Raw genomic sequence first — 24,936 nt, forward strand, 5'->3', positions numbered from 1 at the left:
AATTTTATAAGTTTCGATGAGATCCCCTCTCATTCTTCTAAACTCCAGCGAGTACAAACCCAGTCGACCCAATCTCTCCTCATACGTCATTCCTGCCATCCCAGGTATCAGCCTGGTGAATCTTCGCTGAACTCCTTCCATGGCAAGAGCATCCTTCCTCAGATAAGGCGACCAAAACTGCACACAATACTCAAGATGTGGTCTCACCAAGGCCCAGTACAACTGCAGTAAGAGATCCTTGGTCCTGTACTCAAACCCTCTTGCTACGAAGGCCAACATGCCATTTGCCTTCTTAACCGCCTGCTGCACCTGCATGCTTACCTTCAGCGACTGGTGCACAAGGACACCCAGATCTCGTTGAACTTCCCCTTCTCCCAATCTATTGCCACTCAGATAATCTGCCTTCCTGTTTTTGCCACCAAAGTGGATAGCCTTGCATTTATCCACGTTATATTGCATCTGCCATGCTTTTGCCCAATCACCCAACCTGTCCAAATCATCCTGGAGTTTCTCGGCATCCTCCTCGCAGCACACACGCCCACCCAGCTTTGTGTCATCTGCAAATTTGGAGATATTACATCTAGTTCCCTTGTCTAGGTCATTAATATATATTGTGAATAGCTGGGGCCCAAGGACCGATCCATGTGGTACCCCACTAGTCACTGCTTGCCACTCGGAAAAAGACCCGTTTATTCCAACTCTTTGCTTTCTGTCTGCCAACCAGTTCTCTATCCAAGTCAATACCTTGCCCCCAATCCCATGTGCCTTAACTTTACACGCTAATCTCTTATGCGGGACCTTATCAAAAGCCTTCTGAAAATCCAAATACACCACATCCACTGGTTCTCCCTTATCTATTTTACCAGTTACATCCTCAAAAAATTCCAGTAGATTAGTCAAGCACGATTTACCTTTTGTAAATCCATGTTGACTTTGTCCGATCCTGTCACTGTTTTCCAAGTGCTCTGCTATTACATCTTTTATAATGGACTCTAGCATTTTCCCCACTACCGATGTCAGGCTTACCGGTCTGTAATTCCCCGTTTTCTCTCTACCACCTTTTTTGAATAGTGGGTTAACATTAGCTACCCTCCAATCCATGGGTACTGTTCCAGATCCCATCGAATGCTGGAAGATGATCAGCAAAGCATCAACTATTTCTAGGGCCACTTCCTTAAGTACCCTAGGATGTAGATTATCAGGCCCTGGGGATTTATCGGCCTTCAACCCCGTCAATTTCCCTAACACCATTTCCCTACAAATACTGATTTCTTTCAGTTCCTCACTTTCATCAGACCCTATGTTCCCCGACATCTCTGGGAGGTTATTTGTGTCCTCCTTTGTGAAGACCGAACCAAAATATGTATTTAATTGGTCTGCCATTTCTTTGTTCCCCATTATAAATCCCCCTGATTCTGACTGCAAGGGACCTACGCTTGACTTGACTTCAATCTTTTTCTCTTCACATATCTATAGAAGCTTTTACAGTCAGTTTTTATGTTCCCTGAAAGCTTACTGTCATATTCTATTTTCCTTTTCTTAATTAATCCCCTTGTCCTCCTTTGTTGAATCCTAAACTGCTCCCAATCCTCAGGTTTGCTGCTTTTTCTGGCCAATTTATATGTCCTCTCCTTGGATCTTCTGCTATCCCTAATTTCCCTTGTTAGCCACGGTTGAGTCACCTTTTTTGTTTTATTTTTATGCCAAACTGGGATGAACAAATTCTGTAGTTCATCCATGCGGTCTTTGAATGTTTGCCATTGCCTATCCACCGTCAACCCTTTGAGTGACATTCCCCAATCAATCCTACCCAACTCGCGCCTCAGACCATCGTAGTTTCCTTTATTTAAATTTAGGACCCTAGCCTCTGAGTCGACTACTTCATTCTCCATCTTAATGAAGAATTCGATCATATTTTAGCCCCGGTATCATTCTGTTGAATCTGCGCTGCACCCCCTCCAAGGCTAATATATCCATCCTGAGGTGCGGTGCCCAAGTTGAAATGTATGAGCCTATTTACTATTGAACACTCCTTTGTGAAGAATTCAATATAATGTGAATAAACGAACTGTGTATCTCTCTAATATTCATCATTGCAGAAAATAATTTATTTTATGTATCATTTGGCATTGGGTGACAGTTTGCCCAGTAATTACTCCCTTTTAGAAACCGACTACTAAAATTTGGTTTTGGAAAAGATGGTTGCCATTTTTTTGGGTGGCAGGGGTTGTGGGGGAGGGCTGCGGGGTCTAATCACTATGTACATGCATGACAGAAAAAGTTTGTTTATTTCTAGTATTAGGTTCTGGCACCAAAAGCTAATACTGCAAATTGGCTTATACTATGCACTACATGTGGAAGGTGGTGCATGTACAAAGACACTTTTTTTGTTGTTTAAATAGCCAAATTGCTACACACCTCATTTAATAATGGAGCAGAAGACTTCTTTTTGTAAGATGTGATGTAAATTCTTAAGATCTTGTTGTACACAAATATTCATGTCTTGTTTGGTATGGTTTATTTTATAAATGTTCCTGTCAATCATCTTAAGCCTCCATACTCCGGTTTTGCACTGGGCAAAAGTGCACACCTTGTCTGGTATAAAGTACAGATTCTGACGACAGTAATTGAAATCCAGCATTACAGGGTGATGGTTGCATCACCATGGAGCTTGCTGTAATAAATTTAAAAATAAGTTGAAATATTCAGTTATGAATGAATTGACAGTTGATCCAGGCAAGTTGTCACTGTGGCAAAGGATGCAAATATCAGGTAATGTGAACTTTAAAAATAGGTTGTGAATTAGGAGTTTAAAAAAAGTCAGATGGAATGTTTCCACCCAGAGCGCAGTGCACTTGTGGAACAAGTTACAGAATTGCAGTACTGGGCTGGAGTGTTTTCATTGCGCTTTCTACAAATCACATTTGTTTGTGCAGCCTACATTCCCTGGTCCCATTAGACCATAGGTCAAGTAGGTTGGTTGCTGTCTCATTGGTGTGCAGCTGGTTGGCATCCAGATTAGGCATGTAGTCTTTGTACAAGCACCTTTCTTCCATGTAGTATTACCCACTGGTCCATGGAATATGTTCCTAACAACACAAAACTATTTTTATATTCCTACAGGCTTGGTCTGTCCCAGCTGGAAGTCTTTCGTAGACACCTACTCGATGTGCTGCAGAAGAGCACTAAACCTAAAGTACGCCTTTGCATTCTTTTGGCTTGTGCTTTCCACTTTTTTTCTGTGTGTACTGCCTCTTAAAGTTTATTTTTCTCAATTAATCATGTGACTACACTATTGCAGCACACACATGCAGACAGAATATACCACTTTTGTTTATTTCAGTAGATACTTCTGAAAGCAGATCTTCATTACTATCATTATCTAGCTCTATCTGTTGCAGAAACACCAACATATGTGTATATTTTCGTTTTCTTACTATATTCTGGCCTAAACAATTTCCCAGTAATGCAACAAGTTATTTCTCAACACGCCTGTGTTACTGCTGTGAATCATGCAGTGTGAACTTCTTCACGTAGCAACAATGTGGGGTGTGCTCTGATAGAGGGGGATAAGAAAGAGACTAGAGTTGGAAGAGTGGAGGACTGTACTGGGATGTAGGGCTGGAGGAGGTTGCAAGTGCCAGGGCAAAGGAGGAATTTGTAGATTAGAGCAAGGATTTTAAATTCAGTACGTTAGGGATGGGGAGTCAATGGGGGTTGGCTAGAATAGGGGTAATAAAAGAGAGGGACTTGTGGGATAGGGTGCTGACGGTGGTTTGGATATGCACTGGCATTCAGGAGGCTGGTGAGGTGAGTGTGGAGATGATGGCAGTTTGAGCAATGGTGGGAAAGAGTTAGGAGCTGTGAGAGTGCAAACCTAAGGTAACTGTACAGGAAGGAGGTGAAGGCATTGCAGGAATGTGGCCATATTGGGACCGGCAGGAGTGGAACTAAGTGGTGGCAGTGTTGCAGAGATGATCTCAGAGGAGAGACTGGAGAAGAATGTAGTCGTCGACTTATGTTGAAAGCGGTGGAGTGACGGATGCGGACAAGGAGGCTTAGCACACCATATTTCTTGGTCTCTCAGGATGCCATTGGTGACCTTGACCAGGGTGGCCTCAGTGCAGGGTGGAAACTTGACTGAAGCAATTTGAACAGGATGTGACAAGAGGAGGTAATGACAATAAGACGTTCAGGGATCTTGCAGAGGAAAGAGAGATTCAAGGTTGGGTGCTTGTTAGAAAAGATGGATTTTTTTGAGAAGCAAGCTGATGGCAGAAATTTGAAATGACAAAGGAACACAGCCAAAGGAAAGGGATAGCAAAATACTGCAGATGCTGGAAATCCAAAATAACAACAGAAAATGCTGGAAAAACTCAGCAGGCCAGGCAACATCCGTGGAGAGAAAATAGAGCCGACGTTTCGGGTGAACCCTTTTTCAAAACTAGAAAGGAAATGAAATAGATCAAAGGCAGGGCTGCGATAGAATAAAAGAAGTAAAGAGACATTAAGAGGTATTCAAAACCAGACGAGATGGTAATAGGACTAGTGGAGACAAAAGACGGCTCAGATTAGGTGTGAAGTGCACTGGCAGAAAGAGAGACCGCTGCCATGTGGGAGAGAGAAAAAAAAGGGGAGGGGGGAGAGGGAAAACCCAAAACAAAGGGGTGGAAAAAAAATATAAGTAAAAATGTAATAGGGGCCGAGGTTATGATCTGAAATTATTGAACTCGATATTGAGTCCGGAAGGCTGCAGAGTGCCTAATCGGAAGATGAGCTGCTGATCCTCGAGTTTACGTTGAGCTTCCGTGGAACAATGCAAGAGGCCAAGGACGGTGAGACCATGGGGAGACCAAACACAGATTGGGTGACCGCTTTGCGGAACACCTCCATTCAGTCCGTAAGGGTGACCCCGAGCTTCCGGTCGCCTGTCATTTTAATTCACCGCTCCATTCCCAGTCGGACCTCACCGTCCTTGGTCTCTTGTATTGTTCCACAGAAGCTCAACGTAAACTCGAGGAACAGCACCTCATCTTCCGATTAGGCACTCTGCAGCCTTCCGGACTCAATATCGAGTTCAACAATTTCAGACCATAACCTCGGCCCCTATTACATTTTTACTTATATTTTTTTTCCACCCCTTTGTTTTGGGTTTTCCCTCCCCCCCCCCCCCCCCCCTTTTTTTTTCTCTCTCCCACATGGCAGCTGTCTCTCTGCCAGTGCACTTCACACCTAATCTGAGCCGTCTTTTGTCTCCACTTGTCCTATTACCATCTCGTCTGGTTTTGAATACCTCTTAATGTCTCTTTACTTCTTTTGTTCTATCACAGCCCTGCCTTCGATCTATTTCATTTCCTTTCCAATTTTGAAAAAGAGTTCACCCGAAACGTCGACTCTATTTTCTCTCCACGGATGTTGCCTGGCCTGCTGAGTTTTTCCAGCATTTTCTGTTGTTACAAAGGAAAGGGAGCTATTTATGATGTCGGTGAGCATTGGCACAAACAGCATAGTTGTGTGGTTAGGAGAGAGTTGCAGGCACAGGAGTTTGGTTTCATGGAAGAGGTGAGCTTGATAATGGAAAAGTGGAGATAGGTGAGATGCTACAGAGTGATTTGATGTCATGGGTCAGCAATAAGGAAGGAGGTAACTGAATGGATAGTTTTAATCTTCGAGACAAAAAAGTCCATGCCCTCCTCATGCCAGATGTTGGAAGTGGGGACAGAGGGAGCAGAAGAAGAGTCAAAGGTGGTGATTTGATCGTGAGAAAAAAGTTTAGGATTGTCCTTGTCCACAAGAATAATCTATTAAAGCACAAAAATAGACATAAAATTACCCTGTACATATAGACTGAAAACAGTCCAGAAAAATTAATAGAATAAAGGAGAAAAGGTTGAAAGCATGTTTATTCAACACTTACACTGCACCAAAGCAACCCATTAGTTTTCTTCCAGAAAAGATAGGTGTCAGAAGTGCTCTGAATGTCTGGGAGTAGGGTTCTCACCTCTTGCCCAATCCAAAACTATTGCTTCCAGAATCGGTGTTAGCCTGTCTGGTTTTGGAGCTAGCTGTCTGGTAATGTTCCTAACTGAAAATTGGACAGCAAACACTCATTTTTCAAATGCCGTATTTTTAAACTGGACAGAGAGCAGGGCATTGGAAAGAGGCGAGGCTTGGATATGGACAACGCGCTTGTATATGCACACAGCCATGGCTAGACCCCTTGTGGGACATTCATACTTAAGGCCCACCACTGTCCAGTTTTAGATTGGACAAACGTGACAACCCTACTTCCAGAGATTCAGAGCATATTTACCTCAACTCTTGCCTTTAGGAAGGCTGCACACTAACTTGCTGATGAGATAACCATTATGTTTAGTATTCAACATTTCACTCCTGTTGATGGCTTCATGTAGACATTGGACTCCTTTCAGTGACCTTGAAGTATTAGTTGCTTCAGCATTTGTTTCTCTTTTTTTACGTTACATTTCTGATACTCTTAATATTGCTAGCCCTTTACTACCTCAAATTCACAAATCATATCCTTTATAACCGTCACTGAGGTTGTGCTATCCCTACTTGTCCACCTTGACCTCTGACATTTGATACAGCCGACCACTCCTTTGTAGTCTATCTCTGTAGCGTGGTACTTGCTTAGTTCCATTCCCATCAGTCCCAACACAGCCAGCACGACTCCTGTAATGTTTGTCATCCCTTTCCTGTACGGTCACGTTGGGTGTCCCTTAAAGCTCCATCCTTGTCCCCTTTATTTTCCTTGTCCTCGTGCCACCCTTGACTTTAAGTTAAAGGTGCTATATTAATGCAAGTTGTTGTTTAACGGCTTCGTACCAGTACTTAAAGTATCTACGTTGATGTAACCTTTTTCTGTACCCAGCCAGTGCTATTTTTATTTTATTTTTTTGACAATTTACCCCCCTCTCCTTACGTAGTTACGTTGTATTTACAGCACAGAAACAGGCCATTTTGGCCCAACAGGTTCATGCCAGTGTTAATGCTCCGCACGAGCCTCCTCCCACCCTTCTTCATCTAACCCCATCAATATATCCTTCTATTCGTTTCTCCCTCATGTTTATATAGCTTCCCTTTAAATGCATCTATGCTAGTCACATCAACTACTCATTGTGGTAGCGAGTTTCACATTCTAACCACTATCTGGGTAAAGGCATATTTTTCCTGAATTCTCTAGTGGATTTATTAGTGATTATCTTATATTCAGACTCACTATATTCAACAGTGGTCCCAGCACTGGTCCTTGTGGAACGCCACTTCCCACCTTTTGCCAGTCTGAGTAACTACCTTTAATCCCTACTCATTGTTTTCTGCTTTGCAGCCAGACTCGATGGACCAAATGGCCGCCTTCTGTGCTGTACGATTCTATGATTATGGCCCCTAGTTCTGGTCTCCCCTGCAAGTGGAAACATTTTCTCTGTCTACCCTATCAAACCCTTTCATAATCTCTTAGACACAGAAACATAGAAGATAGCAGCAGGAGTAGGCCATTCGGCCCCTCGAGCCTGCTCCGCCATTCAATGCGATCATGGCTGATCATCCAAATTCAGTACCCGGTCCCTGCTTTCTCCCCATACCTGCTGATCCCTTTAGCCTTAAAAAAAATATATCCAACTCCTTCTTGAATATATTTAATGAATTGGCCTCCACTGCCTTCTGTGGTAGAGAATTCCACAGGTTCACCACTCTCTGGGTGAAGAAATTACTCCTCATCTCAGTCCTAAATGGCTTACCCCTTATCCTTAGACTGTGACCCCTGGTTCTGGACTCCCCTGCCATCGGGAACATCCTTCCTGCATCTAGTCTGTCTAGTCCTGTTAGAATTTTATAAGTTTCAATGAGATCCCCCCTCATTCTTCTAAACGCTAGCGAATATAAGCCTAATCGACCCAATCTCTCTCCATTCCTGCCATCCCAGGTATCAGTCTGGTGAATCTTCGCTGCAATCCGTCCATGGCAAGAACATCCTGCCTCAGATAAGGCGACCAAAACTGCACACAATACTCGAGGTGTGGTCTCACCAAGGCCCTGTACAACTGCAGCAAGACATCCTTGCTCCTGTACTCGAAGCCTCTCGCTATGAAGGCCAACATACCATTTGTCTTCTTAACCGCCTACTGCACCTGCATGCTTACCTTCAGCGACTGGTGCACAAGGACACGCAGGTCTCGTTGCACTTCCCCTTTTCCCAATCTATTGCCATTCAGATAATCTGTCTTCCTGTTTTTGCCACCAAAGTGGAGAACCTCGCATTTACCCACATTATACTGCATCTGCCATGCATCTGCCCAATCACCCAACTTGTCCAAATCATACTGGAGTTTCTCTGCATCCTTCCAGCACACACGCCCACCCAGCTTTGTGTCGTCTGCAAACATGGAGATATTACATCTAGTTCCCTCGTCTAGATCATTAATATATATTATGAATAGCTGGGGTCCTAGCACCGATCCCTGCGGTACCCCACTAGTCACTGCCTGCCACTCGGAAAAAGACCCTTTTATTCCAACTCTTTGCTTCCTGTCTGCCAACCAGTTCTCTATCCAAGTCAGTACCTTACCCCCAATCCCATGTGCTTTAACTTTGCACGCCAATCTTTTATGCAGGACCTTATCGAAAGTCCAAATACACCACATCCACTGGTTCTCCCTTATCTATTCTACCAGTTACATCCTCAAAAAATTCCAGTAGATTAGTCAAGCATGATTTACCTTTAGTAAATCCATGTTGACTTTGTCCGATCCTGTCACTGTTTTCCAAGTGCTACATCTTTTATAATGGACTCTAGCATTTTCCCCACTACCGATGTCAGGTTTACCAGTCTAAAATTCCCCGTTTTCTCTCTACCACCTTTTTTAAATAGTGGGGTTACATTAGCTGCCCTCCAATCCATGGGAACTATTCCAGAGTCTATAGAATTTTGGAAGATGACCAGCAATGCATCTACTATTTCTAGGGCCACTTCCTTAAGTACCCTAGGATGTAGATTATCAGGCCCTGGGGATTTATCGGCCTTCAATGCCATCAATTTCCCTAACACCATTTCCCTACAAATACTGATTTCATTCAATTCCTTCCTCTCATTAGACCCTATGTTCCCTGACATCTCTGGGAGTTTATTTGTGTCCTCCTTTGTGAAGACAGAACCAAAGTATGTATTTAATTGGTCTGCCATTCCTTTGTTCCCCATTATAAATTCCTCTGAATCTGACTGCAAGGGACCTACGCTTGACTTCACCAATCTTTTTCTCTTCACATATCTATAGAAGCTTTTACAGTCAGTTTCTTTGTTCCCTGCAAGCTTACTCTCATACCCTATTTCCCCCCTCTTAATTAATCCCTTTGTCCTCCTTTGCTGAATCCTAAACTGCTCCCAATCCTCAGGTTTGCTGCTTTTTCTGGCCAATTTATATGTCGTCCTCCTTGGATCTTATGCTATCCCTAATTTCCCTTGTTAGCCACGGTTGAGTCACCTTTTTTGTTTTATTTTTATGCCAAACAGGGATGAACAAATTCTGTAGTTCATCCATGCGATCTTCGAATGTTTGCCATTGCCTATCCACCGTCAACCCTTTAAGTAACGTTCCCCAATCCATCCTTGCCAACTCGCGCCTCATACCATCGTAGTTTCCTTTATTTAAATTCAGGACCCTAGTCTCTGAGTCAGCTACTTCACTCTCCATCTTAATGAAGAATTCTATCATATTATGCTCGCTCCTACCCAAGGGGCCTCGCACAACAACATTGCTAATTAATCCTTTCTCATTACATAATATCAAGTCTAAGATGGCCTGATCTCTAGTTGGCTCCTCGACATACTTGTCCAGGAAACCATCCCGTATACACTCTAGGAATTCCTCCTCCGCAGTATTGTTACTAATTTGGTTAGCCCAATCTATATGTAGATTAAAGTCACCCATGATAACTGCTGTGCCCTTATTGCAAGCGTCTCTAATTTCCCGTTTAATGCCATCCCCAACCTCAGCATTACTGTTTGGGGGTCTGTACACAACTCCCACTAACATTTTCTGCCCCTTGGTATTTCTCAGATCTTCCCATACAGATTCCACATCATTAGAGCTAATATCCTTCCTTACTATTGTGTTAATAATCTCCTCTTTAAACAGCAATGCTACCCCACCTCCTTTTAATTTTTGCCTGTCCTTCCTGAATATTGAATACCCCTGGATGTTGAATTCCCAGCCTTGGTTACCCTGGAGCCATGTCTCCGTAATTCCAATTACATCATATCCGTTTACATCTATTTGCGCAGCTAATTCATCCACCTTATTACGAATGCTCCTCGCATTAAGACACAAAGCCTTCAGGCTTGTTTTTTTAACACTTAGTCCTTTTAGAATTATTATTTACTGTAGCCCTGTTTGATTTGCACCCTTGATTTCTCTGCCTTCCACTTTTGCTTTTCTCCTTCCTGTCTTTTGTTTCTATCCTTGCTTCCCTTTCCTCTGTCTCCCTGCACATGTTCCCAACCCCCTGCCATTTTAGTTTAAACCCTCCCCAACAGCACTAGCAAACACTCCCCCCTAGGACATCGGTCCCGGTCCCGCCCAGGTGCAAACCGTCCAGTTTGTACTGGTCCCACCTCCCCCAGAACCGGTTCCAATGTCCCAGGAATTTGAATCCCTCCCCCTTGCACCATTCCTCTAGCCACGTATTCATCTGAAATATCCTTCTATTTCTACTCTGACTAGCATGTGGCACTGGTAGCAATCCTGAGATTACTACCTTTTGAGGTCCTATTTTTAAATTTACCTCCTAACTCCCTATATTCAGCTTTTAGGACCTCATCCCGTTTTTTTACCTATATCGTTGGTATCTATATGTACCATGACAACTGGATGTTCACCCTCCCCCTCCAGAATGCCCTGCAGCCGCCCCGAAACCTCCTTGACCCTTACACCAGGGAGGTAACATACCACCCTGGAGTCTCGTTTACGGCCGCAGAAATGCCTATCTATTCCCCTTACAATAGAATCCCCTATCACTATAACTCTCCCACTCTTTTTTTCTTCCCGTCCTGTGCAGCAGAACCACCCATGGTGCCAGGAAGTTGGCTGCTGCTGCCTTCCCCCGATAAGACATCATTTACCAATTACACGCCCATTCTGCAAGTTTATTAATGTCTTCCTCTGTATTAACTATACCCCAAATTTGGTGTCATCTGCAAATTTTGAAACTTTACTTATGATTCCCGAGTCTAAATTGGATCATAGCATGGTTGAATTTCAAATTCAGTTGGAGGGTGAGAAAGTTGTATCCCAAACCAGTGCTTGACCTTAAACAAAAGCAATTATAATGGCATGAGGGCAGAACTGGCTAAAGTGGACTGGAAAAACAAATTAAAGGGTAAGCAAGTTGAAATGCAGTGGCAGACATTTAAGGAGACATTTCATAACTCTCAACAAAAATATATTCCAGTGAGAAAGAAAGATTTTAAGACAAAAGAGCACCATCCGTGGCTAACTAAGGAAGTAAAGGATGGTATCAAATTGAGAACGAAGGATTACAATGTTGCCAAGATTGGTGGGAGAAGATGAATTATGAAAGTAAGCTGGCAAGAAACATTAAAACAGATAGTCAGAGCTTCTACAGGTATATAAAAAGGAAGAGAGTAGCTAAAGTAAACGTTGGTCCCTTAGAGGATGAGACTGGGGAATTAATAATGGGGAACGGGGAAATGGCAGAGACTCTGAACAAATATTTTGCATCTGTCTTCACTGTAGAAGACACTAACAACATCCCAATAATGGATAATCAAGGGGCCACAGGGAGTGGGGAATTAGTACTTGGTAAAATAATGGGACTAAAAGACGACAAGTCCCCTGGACCAGATGGCCTGCATCCCAGGGTCTTAAAAGAAGTGGCTGTAGAGATAGTGGATGCATTGGTTGCAATATACCAAAATTCCCTGGACTCCAGAGAGGTCCCAGCGGATTGGAAAACCGCTAATGTAACATCCCTATTTAAGAAAGGAGGGAGACAGAAAGCAGGAAACTATAGACTAGTTAACCTAACATCTGTCGTTGGGAAAATGCTGGAGTCCTTCATTAAGGAAGCAGTAGCAGGGCATCTAGAAAAACATACTGCAGTCAAACAGAGTCAGCATGGTTTTAGGAAAGGGAAATCATGTTTTAACAAATTTGCTGGAGTTCTTTGAGAATGTAACAAGCAGGGTTGACAAGGGTGAGCCAGTGGATGTGGTGTATTTGGATTTCCAGAAGGCATTCGATAAGGTGCCACATAAAAGGTTACTGCGTAAGATAAGAGCTCATGGAGTTGGGGGTAATATATTAGCATGGATAGAGAATTGGCTAACTAACAGAAAGCAGAGAGTCAGGATAAATGGGTCATTTTCTGGTTGGCAAACGGTAACTAGTGGGGTGCCACAAGGATCGGTGCTGGGGCCCCAACTATTTACAATTTACATTAATGACTTGGATGAAGGGATCAAGCGTAATATAGCCAAGTTTGCGGATGACACAAAGATGGATGGGAAAGCAAGTTGTGCAGAGGACTCAAAGCATCTGCAAAGGGATAGAGACAGGCTAGGTGAGTGGGCAAACGTTTGGCAGATGGAGTACAATGTGGAAAAGTGCGAAGTTATCCACTTTGGCAGGAAAAATAAAAAAGCAAACTATTATTTAAATGGAGAGAGATTACAAAATGCTACAGTGCAGAGGGACCTGGGGGTCCTTGTGCATGAAACACAAAAAGTTAGCATGCAGGTACAGCAAGTAATCAAAAAGGCAAATGGAATGTTCAAGGGGGTTGGAGTATAAAAGCAGGGAAGTCCTGCTACAACTGTACAAGGTATTGGTGAGACCACACCTTGAGTACTGCGTACAGTTTTGGTCTCCTTATTTAAGGAAGGATATACTTGCATTGGAGGCAGTTTAGAGACGATTTACTAGGTTAATTCCAGAGATGAGGGATTTGACTTATGAGGAAAGGTTGAGCAGGCTGGGCCTATACTCATTGGAATTTAGAAGAATGAGAGGTGATCTTATCGAAACATATAAGATACCGAGGGGGCTCAATGCAGAGAGGATGTTTCCCCTCCTGGGGAAACCTCGAACTCGGGGGCACAGTCTCAGAATAAAGGGTCGCCCTTTTAGAACTGAGATGAGGAGGAACTTCTTCTCTCAGAGGGTTGTAAATCTGTGGAATTCTCTGCCCCAGAGAGCTGTGGAGGCTGGGTCATTAAATATATTTAAAGTGGAGATAGACAGATTTTTGCAAGATAGGGGAGTGAAGGGTTATGGGGAGCAGGCTGGGAAGTGGCTTTGAGCCCTAGATCAGCCATGATCTTATTGAATGGCGGAGCAGGCTTGAGGGGCCAAGTGGCCTATTCCTGCTCCTATTTCTTATGTTCTTATATAAATGGTGAGCAACTGTGGTCCCAGCACTGATGCTTGTGGAACACCACTTCCCACCTTATGCCAGTCTGAGTAACAGCCTTTGATCCCTACTCTCTTTTCTGCTTTGTAGCCAGCTTTGCTATCCATTCTGCTACTTGTATCCTGAATCCACATGGTCTGACCTTAGTCATGAGTCTACTATGCGGTACCTTATTGAAGACCTTTTGAAAATCCAAATTTATTATGTCTACTGCATTACCCTTATCTACCCTTTCTGTTACTACTTCAAAGAATTCAATAACGTTGGTCAAGCATGACCTTATTTTTGAAATCTGTGCTGCTTATTATTATTTTCAGTTTCTAGATGTTTTTCTATTACATCTTTGAGTAAGGATTTCATTATCTTTCTTACCATTGACATTAAGCTAGTTGGTCTATAGTTCACTGGACTTGTTCTATCTCCCTTTTTAAATAAAGGAATCGCATTAGCCAGTCCTCTGTCACTTATTCCCATTTCCAATGAATTTTTATATATATGTAATGGCTTTGCTATCTCTTCCCTAACTTATTTTAGTATGCGTGGATGCAATCCAGGGGTTTTATCCTCTCTAAGTTTGAAAAGTTTATCAATTCTCTTCCCCCTTCTATCTTAAATGTCTTTATATCTTTTTTGATCTCTTCTTCTAATGTCATGCCCACCATGTTAGTCTCCCTGGTAAATACTGAGGCAAAGTAATTATTTAATATTTTTGCCATTTCGCTGTCATTACCTGTGAGTTTATCGTGTATAACCCTTAGTGGCCCAATCCCTATTCTGACTTTTCTTTTGTTATTTATATGTCTGTAGGACACTTCACTATTTATTTTTATATTCCTTGATGATTTAATTTTGTAGCTTCTCCTTGAATTCCTAATTGTTTTTTGACTTCTTTCCTAACCTTTTCGTATTCCCTTTTGTCATCCTGTCCTTCGTGTCTATATACTTAGTGTATGCCTTTTGTTTAGTGTCAATTTTGCCCTTATTTCTTTATTCACACGTGGTGTGTCATTACTGGCTAGTTTGTTCTTGCTTTTTAGTGGGGTATATTTCTCCTGGACACTTGATCACCATTTTAAATGTTTACCACTGCTGTTCTATTTTCTTAGTTTGTCAGTAAATTTTTCCAGTTTATTGTCCCTAGTTCTATTCTTATCCCTTTAAAATCAGCTTTTTCTCCAAATTATTACTTTAATCTTTGTCTTACTTATGTCCTTCTCAATCCTTATCTTAATTATGTTGTGATTGCTATTGCCTAGATGTTCTCCTACACTTCTCTTATCCATCCATGTTCATTTCCCATTACTATATCCAGCAGTGCTCTCTTGTTGGGCTTTTTACATACTGGGTAAGAAAGGAGTCCTGCACACATTGGAAAACTCCATTCCCTGTACCCCTTTCGCTACCTCTTGCCAGTTTATTTGGGGGTAGTTTGGGAGTACAGTTGCAGGGGCCCACTTCAGTATTCAGGTTTGAGCCTGGGCAGTGAGTGTTTATCAGCTATTTGATCATGGAGGCATTCGGTCCTCACCCAGCATCCATTCATGTGCACTTTTACTTGGGGTCACTAGGAAAAGATGAGGAGCAAGAACGCTAGCTAACTTTCTCTTTGCTTGCTCAGAGTTACTAAGACCAGCTGTGCCACCCTACTGCTGTCTTAACTAAGATCATCTAATACAGCTCAAACCATCATATTTGGGACCTTCCTGATCTATATGGCTCACCTACTCACTGGATCAACTCATTTTATGTGATTGTAACCAGCTGAAATACAGGCTGTTCTTTCAGCTTTGAGGAAAAGAAAGGAATTCATTTTTCTTTTTTTTGTTATCTACATGCTGGTTTTGTTTTGAGAAGCCAGACAGTCAGCTCCTTCTGTACCAATTTCCGCACTCGCCTGTTCCAGTGGCACACCTGATATTAGAAACTTGTGTGCTCTGGGTAAGGTTGGCATCTTTTACCAAGACCAAAACCAAACTCGCAACAGGATAGGGACAGTGCAGAGAGAGTAGGGTTGTGTGTTCTGATATCCAGTGATGAAAAGCCTTTAAGAACCCCAAGAACTAATGTCTGCACATTATAAGACAGTACCACAGAAGTAAGTAACTAAAATGGACCTCTGTTTTTAAAAACCAGACTCATGGTGTCCAGTTTACACTTTTAGAAATTTTGGACAGCCCACTTAAAAAACAGAGATTTCAGTCAAAATGGGACAGGTGACAACACAAGCTGGGGACTGGCGGGTATCCTGCTCCTTGTTATAGTCCTGTGTTGTTGATGAATAAGATGGTCCCAGATCCTTCAGTGTGCTTTTTTAATCTTTTCCTGTAGTGGAGAATTATCATGGGTGGCACTAAATGTATTCCTAAATCTGAACTGCCGGAGGATGAAGACGTGACTAACGTTCAGAGTAGCAGGCAGTGGGCCTACCCCAGTGACCTTACTATTGCACTTTCTGCCAGCGTCCCACTCTACCCACCAGGCCGGATTATTCACGTGATACACAACCACCCCGAGGAAAAGTGGTAGGTATCGACAAAAGGCATATGTTGGAGAGCTTCCCTTTGTCTACTAGCTGGTATGTGACTGCATCCTGCTATTGTAAGAGGTTACTATGCAAATGTGTGCATGATACTGATTGACAAAAAAAGATATTATGAAGTGAAGCAATGTATGAGCCCATTTTTACCAGCATATTTTCTGCCAGTTTTCCCCTGTATCATCAGTCAGTGTCAACTGAGACAAGAGAGCTACTATGAGGTTGATGGGCCTTCAATAACCACAAAACTAGAAGTTATAGACTTAAACAAGTTGGCTTTTAATCACTAAGATCAGAGCTAACATCTCAACACGCCGACTGGTTCACAGGAATGAGTCATACAGATCCTGGGATCTTTATGTAAGAGAAGTCAGGGGCGGAGCCAAGAGCCAAGACCTGGAACCTCCCAGGTTAGTCGGGAAAGAGGAAGTGAAACTATACACAGTGGGGGAGGGTAATATACATGAGTGCAAAACGAATACAGGATCAAGACAAACAGATTTCATTACAGAGGTCATGTGAATAATTTTACTTCTGAATTTCCCTTGCTTCCTGCCTTCTGTGGGGAAGCCCCTGGCACCCCCACTGCCTCTCCCCCCCCCCCCCCCCTTGACTCATCTTTTCATCCTATTTATTAATGACTTGGATGAAGGAATAGAGAGTTGTATATCCAAGTTTGCAGATGACACCAAGTTAGGGTGAGGACAGTAAGTAGTACAGTTGGGAGCAGGAAGATGCAAAGGGACATAGGCAGATTAAGTGAGTGGACAAAATTATGGCAAGTAGAATTCACTGTGGGCAAGTGTGAGGTCATCCATCTTGGACCCCTGAAAGATAAATAGGAGTATTTTCTAAATGGTGGAAAAACTAGGAATGTAGAAGAGCAAAGAGATTTGGTAGTCTAAGTACACAAATCATTAAAAGCCAGTAGACCAGGACACACAACAATCAAAAAAGGCTCGTGTAATGTTGGCCTTTATCTTAAGGGGGCTGGAATGCAAAGGGAGGAAGTGATACTTCAGTTTTACAGAGCTTGGTAAGACCGCATGTAGAGTGCTGCATTCACTTTTGGGCACCGCACCTCAGGAAATATATACTGGCCTTAGAGGGGGTGCAGCGCAGATTTAGCAGTATGATACCCGGGCTTAGAGGATTAAATTATGAGAACAGTTTGAATAAACCTGCTTGTATTCCCTTGAGTATAGGAGATTGCAGGGTGATCGAATCGAGGTGTTTTACTACCCTGATTTGCTAGGGTAGATGCGGAGAAGCTCTTTCCTCTTGGGGAATCAAGAACAAGGGGGCATGAATTTAAAATTAGAGCTAGGCTGGTCAGGAGCGAAATCAGGGAGCACTTCTTCAAACAAAAGGTAGTAGAAATTTGGAACTCTTCCCCAAAAGGCTGTGGCTACTTGGACCAATTGGAGCTTTCAAGACTGAGATTGCTCGATTTTTGTTAGGTAAGGGATATGGAGCAAAGCTGGGAAAATGTTGTTGAGGTGCAGATTAGCCATGATCTAATTGAATGGCCCGAGGAGCTGAATGGCCTACTTCTGTTCCTTATGTTTCTAACTCCATGCAGTACTCTGGTCTGCCAGGTGGCATAGAAGTGCTTCTATAGCTCTCTGTCACCATCTAGTTGCATAAATTGGGACCTGCAGCAGCAAAGAGCAAACCAGATTTTGAAATGAGATCTGATACATTGGGCCATAATTGCTGTGGCAGGGCATCTAATGGTGCCTGCCGTTAGTTCGACTTGCCCTTGCATGTTTAAGTTTTTTAATTTTTTGCGTGTCAAGTTGCTGAAAGTGTAAGCTCATAATGTCGCAGCTAAGGAAACCGGGCATCTGGGTCCTGAGTCAACAGGGTAACCAACTGTGTATCTCCTTAACTAATCCAATTGAAAGATTGTGAAATTAACAGCACAAGGACTGAGCAGGAAGTGTAAGTTAAAGTGGTTGAATTCAATGCCAAATCAGGTGCAGAAAGAGAGGGAAAGAAAGATTAGATTGAGAGAGAGAAAGAAAGAGACGCAAAGGAAAAATAAAAATGTAAGGAATGAGACTCCAACACTTGTAACAGTTAATTTTCAGTGCCAGAGATGTTAACTGGCTGTAATTAACACTTACCATACCGTTAAAATGGTACGTAGACTGAAATAGACAAGACTTAACTTCTTGTGCTGAGTTTAGTTCGTAACTACCGCACAAATACAGCATCTTCATGACATTTAATGCATTTCAATGGTGATCGAGGCAGAGAGATAAAGCTTTCGTGAAGCTAATGGCGGAGCGGCACAACTCGGACAGCAACTTTTGGACATTTGAGTTAAACCAGCCATCTGCCCATCGCCTGAGGTTGCTGGACCAATTACGCATGAATAATGAAAAGCGCCATTAGCTTCCGCATTATTTTGACCTAGTGTTGCAGTGTCAGATTCTGGAGCAGTAGTTTTTTTAATTGAGATGTCAAGGGATGAGGTCTCATTGTACCGGAGGTAGTGATTATATGCCACCAAGCTTGACGATTGTAGGAGGAAGGAAAGACTGAATTTTTGAATTTTGAAATTATGAAAAAGAATGAGTTAGCCTCAGACAAGTTTGTATGTTTTAACAAATTAATAGTTGTGCATTTACTGATGTTGCCTTTGTCATCAGCAAAACAGCAACAGAGCCTGAGAGCAAATGAAAAGTAAGGTCGAACCAGGGCGTGAGGCCATATCCTTTTGTCATCCTAATATCAGAATTTTGTGTTAGCTTTTCCAGCTTTCTGTCGTCTTCTTCTGAAGAGGCAGGAACATGACTACACAAGTACCAGCAACCCTCTGGTATCTCACTCAAATGGTGATTGTTAGTGTGAGCCAAGACAATGAGTATCAGCAGGCTATTAATTCATGGGGGGGATGTCGCAGCAGAGCTCCATACTGTTTTCACCTCGTGAGCACAAGTGCACTTGCCAGCAGGAGCCGCCCTAACCAAATTTCCCCTCCCTTGCCCAGGATCACTGAGATCAGTTGTAGCACTTCAACTGCTGCCCCACCAGAGGCCAAGTAACTCAGTACAGGTCAGGGATCAAAACTGGAAGTGATGCAGTACCATGCCAGAAAATGCATTTGCCTACTGATCGAGTAGGGCAGACATTTTAACTGTTACTTTTATGGTTACTGTGGTGTATAGTCTCTTGAGTTTAACTGATTCCTGTGTGAGTTAATTCCTGTGTTAGCTGAAAGCTATGCAAACTCTGGGCAAAATTCAGACTCAATTGGCTATGTTTCATAGAAACATAGAAACTTTGAACATTCCCTATTTTTCATATAGACAAGATCCACCAACCGTTTTATACCTGCCCTACTGGTTTATTTAGAACGAGTGTGTGGGGTTCTGATGTGATTCCCCTTTGCTCACTAATCATCTTAATTTGTGCAGTTGCTGTGGACAGGAAGAGTCGACTTACTATGCTATCTGGAGTGACAACAAGACATTGGATGAGGTCATCATCTCTGCTGCCATGCTCAATGAGCACATGCCTCACATTGTTATGGATGGACTACACAAGGTATTTGCCAAACTGATTTTGCCCCAGACTGACTGAACACAATACAGAAATGTGCAAAATTGGGGCTGAGTGATGCACTGTTAGTATTTTGTCCATTTACCTCTGGGATGGAGTGGGCCTTTGGCGTAGCGGTAAGCATCCCCGCCGCTGGGCCAGAAGGTGTAGGGTTTCGAACCGCGCTCCAGACAGTCCCGGCAAGTGGAGTCGGAGCTCCGGCTCTAAATTCTGGGTTGACATCCAGCGGGATACTTGCGTCCGTGGGTGCGGGTGGCCCCCCCCCCTCGTATGGGTTGTGGGAGCCCGTAAAACCCTCCTGCCATAGGACTAACCACCCTAATGGCTGGTATGAAGATGGTTACAGTCACGGAAGGAGTGTTAACGCGGCCAGAAACCCTTCCACCACTTCATACAGTTCCCCAAAGGGAACAGTGTGAAGACACGTACAACAACAACCTCTGGGATCTGAGTTGAAATTGAGGCCAGACTGATGGGTTGAAAGTCTTCTCTCTCTACTGGTTGTAATGGCTCTGTGCAAAATGAGTTTGGATATTCTCATATCAGTTCATAGTGGATGTGGGCCCACAGGGGAAAAAAACTTTTTCAAATTTGGCATAAAAATGCCAGTTGCACTTTCAAAAACCACTAAAATGGCTGTTGTGAACAAAGAAAAATGTCACACTTAGAGTTGGGGATGCTTGCTAAAATTAGAGTGAAGGCACCTTGATTGGGAAAGAGTAACAAAAAGTAACATAACTCTGCAGCTATCCTGTGCTATACCTCATCTGATCATGCTGCTGCTGACATTGCATAATTAAAATTAACCTTCCATCCCTCGGAGCTAACATTCCTCATCTTGATGAGCACAAAAAAGTCACACTAATAATTATAATGGAGCTGAATGTTATGTTATTCCACTGTATTGACCACTTCTCTTTGAGTGTCATGTAACATTAGTATTATGTGATTGTAATATCCAGTGTGTGAGACTGATTATAGCTCATTTACAATAATAAGACTCAAAGATTTTTTAGAAACAGAAAAGACCATTATGCCCAACAAGCCCATCTCTATTTCACAGACCAACCCCATTTACTCGCCTTCTCACTCAGTCCCTTCTGTCTTTAGAAACCAGGACACAATTTCTAACAAAGTTTCTAAACCCTTTTCAAATAATGTCCTGAGATCTTTAAAATCAATCTTAACAAGCAGATGGGGCCTTAGTTTAAAGTCTCATTCAAAAGACAGCAGCCCTTTGCTAGTACATGCTGACAGCTTAGATTTTGTGCTCCAATGCTGAAGTGGGGTTTGAACCCACAACCTTTTGGCTCGGGCAAGATGTCTGGTAACTGAGTTAAATTGACACTAAAATTTTAATCTTGAGACTATTGTAATACATGTAGACTGAACCAAAAAGCTGGGCCATCACTACTAGAGGACAAAATACTTGAACTTATTCAAAGCCAGGAGTAGAAAAAGTTAGAAGACATCCAGTCCCTTTCTGTAATTCTTTGTATTAGTCTTGAACTGATATCAGTCTCATGTTGAAGCTGCTTCGTTGTGTATCGAATGGAATCCACAATCACTTATCATTCACTATTCTGTTTTAAGTGAACAGCACTGTCACGTATGCTCCCAACACATTGCCTTGGAGCAGTCGGGACAGGTTAATGCTCATGATTTCAGTTATGCAGCCATGGTAGTTGCTGAATGGAGGCCAGGTAATATCCAGGCTGTGGAAGGAGCATAGAAAAACTCTAGCTCATTTGAAGGAATAACATTGCCTCCTTGCTAATGAGCAAAAGGAGGAGGTGCAACAGTGATGAATCCCAGTTCAATGAATTTTTCAGAGCTGAACAGGCTGTGACTATGGCACCAGAGCCATATCAAGCAGGAACTCTGCCAAAGGCAACAGGTAGAGCGGAAGTGGGTCACAAGTAGACTCAAAGCCATATTGCATTCCAATGCACTTCATTTTTACATGGCTGGGTGGCAGTATTGTGTTGCTCTGGGAAAGAAAAATGAAAACTGCAGGCATTGTATTCAGCAATTTGTGATTTACATTTTTGCCAGTGTTTTTTTTTAAAGCTTGTTTGGTAGAATGAGAGGAGTAGTGAGTCCTTGATATAGACCAATCTAAAAGAAGTGAATGTACAGGGCATTCCCTGGAGTGTGCAAAGGGGTGATGTGTAGTATGCATATCACCACTTGGGCTCCTTCTAGAAACCAGGTATAGAATGCGAATGATTAGAGAACCATTTGACTGCCCCATCGAAGTGAATAAAAAAATAAATTGCAAAGGATGACAATTTGAATTGTGGAAACCTCCCAAAAGAGGAAAGCAGTCAGTGGCATCAGTACTGCGGAAAAGGAGCTGTTCCATTGGGACGGCCTCCACTTAAACCGGGCTGGGACCGGTGTCCTGGCAAATCGAATAACTAGGGCTGTAGATAGGGCTTTAAACTAAAAAAAGGGTGGGGGAGTGGACATAAAAGGTGTTATAAATCTCATCATTCATCAAGAAACTAATCCTGAAATAACGCTGGACGGCCAGCTGGTGGCGCCGTCCAAGGAGTATAAATACTCGGGCGTGGGCCCAGCTTGCCAGGGACATTTTGTAAGACAAGGAACTAGTGAAGTACAACTAGACCTCCATGTTCTGAAACAAGTTGATTAAAGCCTTGCTTTATGCGCAAACCAAGTGCGTAGCGAGTTTTAATATGTCAAAAGGGTTAACATAAAAGGGAACCCAAAAATCTTCTACCGGCATGTAAACAGTAAGCGGGTAGTAAGAGGCGGGGTGGGGCCTAATAGAGGCAGAGAAGGTGTTATATGCTTCGATGCGCAGGGCAAAGCTAGAATACTCTTGAGTACTTTGTACCGGTGTTTACTAAGGAGGTGGATGCTGACAAAATATCGGGAGAAGTGGAAAAGGTAGAAAGAATCGAAGGGGTGAAAATTGATAAGACAGGGTTTACTAGAAAGGCTGGGTATGCTTAGAGTGGACAAGTCGCCTGGTCCAGACGGCTTGCATCCCAGGTTGCTAAGGGAATTGGTGGAGAAGATAGCGGAAGGGCTTACCATAATTTTCCAATCTTCCCTAGATGCGGGGGAGGTGCCTGAGGATTGGAAAGTGGCAAATGTGACACCATTGTTCAAGAAAGGGTGTAAGGACAATCCTAGTAACTACAGGCCGGTCAGTTTAACATCAGTGGTGGGTAAAGTTTTAGAAACAATAATCAAGGAAAAGATTAACGAGCATTTGGAGAGATTTAAACTAATTAAGGAAAGCCAACACTGGTTTGTAAAAGGAAGATCGTGTTTGACTAATCTAATTGAATTTTTTGATGAAGTAACAGAGAATTGATGAAGGGAATGCAATGGATATTGTCTATATGGATTTTCGGAAGGTGTTTGACAAAGTACCACATAGAAGGCTGGTTAACAAAATTGAGGCTCATGGAATAGGTGGGTCAGTGACAGCTTGGATAAGGAATTGGCTTAAGGACAGAAAACAGCGAGTTGTGGTAAATGGCTGTTTTTCAGACTGGAGGATGGTAGACAGTGGTGTTCCTCAAGGGTCAGTGCTGAGGCCACTGCATTTTTTGATATATATAAATGACCTGGATATTGGAATACAAAGTAGAATTTCTAAATTTGCTGATGACACCAAACTTGGGGGTTTGGCAAACAGTGATGATATCAATTGACTGCAGCAGGACATAGAAAGGCTAGCAGAATGGGCAGACAGTGGCAGATGGAATTTAATAGAGAAGTGTGAGGTGATGCATTTTGGCAGAAGAAACAGGGAGAGGTAATATACACTTAATGGCACAGTTTTAAAGTGTGTGCAGGGACAGAGGGACCTGGGAGTTAATATGCATAGGTCCCTGAAGGTGGCAGGACATATTGAGAAAGTGGTTAACAAAGCATATGGGATCTTGGGCTTCATAAATAGAGGTATTGAGTACAAAAGTAGAGAAGTAATGCTGAATCTTTATAAAGCTTTGGTTAGGCCACAACTGGAGTATTGCGTCCAGCTCTGGTCACCATGCTTTAGGAAGGATGTGAAGGCACTTGAGAGGGTGCAGAGGCGATTTACCAGAATGGTTCCGGGGATGGGAGATCTTAGCTACAAGGACAGGTTGGAGAAGCTGGATTTGTTTTCATTAGAGCAAAGGAGGTTGAGGGGTGATTTGATAGAGGCGTACAAAATTATGACTAGTTTGGATAGGCTAGACAGGGAACGGCTGTTCCCACTAGTTGATGGCACAAGAACTAGGGGACACAGATTTAAGGTTTGGGTAAGAGATAGGGGGGATGTGAAGGAAAACTTTTTTACACAGCGAGTGGTGATGATCTGGAATTCGCTGCCGATGGACGTGGTAGAAGCGGAGACACTCAGTGTTTTCAAGGGGAGACTGGATAGGTACTTGAGGGAAATAAACTTGCAGGGCTACGGGGAAATGGGACTGACTGGATTGCTCTGCAGAGAGCCAGCACAGACTCAATGGGCCGAATGGCCTCCTTCTGTGCCGTTATGACTCTGTGACTCTAAGACGTGGGGGGAAATTTAGTAAGCTTAAAGAGAAAAGTCAAGGCAGTAGAGCAGTGTAGTGAATTGGGTAAAGATAAGCAGTGGAGTTTAATGTGGGAAAATGCGAGGTTATCCACTTTGGTAGGAAAAATAAAAAAGCAAATGATTATTTAAATGGGGAGAGATAGCAAAATGCTGAGGTACAGAGGGATCTGAGGGTCCTTGTATATGAATCACAAAAACTTAGCGTGAAGGTACAGCAAGTAATTAGGAAGGCAAATGGAGTGTTGGCCTTTATTGCAAAGGGAATGGGGTATAAAAGTAGGGAAGTCCTGTTACAACTGTACAGGGCGTTGGTGAGAACACACCTGGAGTACTGCGTACAGTTTTGGTCTCCTTATTTAAGGAAGGATATACTTGCATTGGAGGCAGTTCAGAGAAGGTTCACGAGGTTGATTCCGGAGATGAAGGGGTTGTCTTATGAAGAAAGGTTGAGTAGGTTGGGCCTATAATCATTGGTGTTTAGAAGAATGAGAGGGGATCTTATTGAAACATAAGATTCTGAAGGGGCTTAACAGGGTAGATGCAGAGAGGATGTTTCCCCTAGTGAGGGAATCTAGAACTAGGGGGCATAATTTCAGAATAAGGGGGCACCCTTTTAAATCGGAAATGAGGAGGAATTTCTTCTCTCAGAGGGTCGTGAACCTTTGGAATTCTCTTCCCCAGAGAACTGTGGAGGCTGGGTCATTGAATATATTTAAGGTAGAGATAGACAGATTTTTGTACGATAAGGGAGTCAAGGGTTATGGGGAGTGGGCAGGGAAGTGGAGTTGAGGCCAAGATCAGATCAGCCATGATCTTAATG

General features: G+C 42.9%; 1 protein-coding gene across 1 annotated transcript in view; it reads left to right on the forward strand.

Annotated features, from left to right (window-relative positions):
- Positions 1 to 24,936, forward strand: part of dagla (diacylglycerol lipase, alpha) — a 482,446-nt gene that overhangs the window by 397,199 nt on the left and 60,311 nt on the right. The window contains exons 17-19 of the mRNA XM_086008510.1: positions 3,124 to 3,196; positions 15,775 to 15,968; positions 19,408 to 19,537. Of these exons, the coding sequence (XP_085864636.1) occupies positions 3,124 to 3,196; positions 15,775 to 15,968; positions 19,408 to 19,537 (397 nt within the window). The remainder of the gene's footprint in view (positions 1 to 3,123; positions 3,197 to 15,774; positions 15,969 to 19,407; positions 19,538 to 24,936) is intronic.

Source organism: Somniosus microcephalus, chromosome 15 (genome assembly GCF_052327205.1).
Source record: "Somniosus microcephalus isolate GS21.2 chromosome 15, FLI_Smic_1.0, whole genome shotgun sequence".
In the NCBI taxonomy this organism is placed as follows: Eukaryota; Metazoa; Chordata; class Chondrichthyes; order Squaliformes; family Somniosidae; genus Somniosus; species Somniosus microcephalus.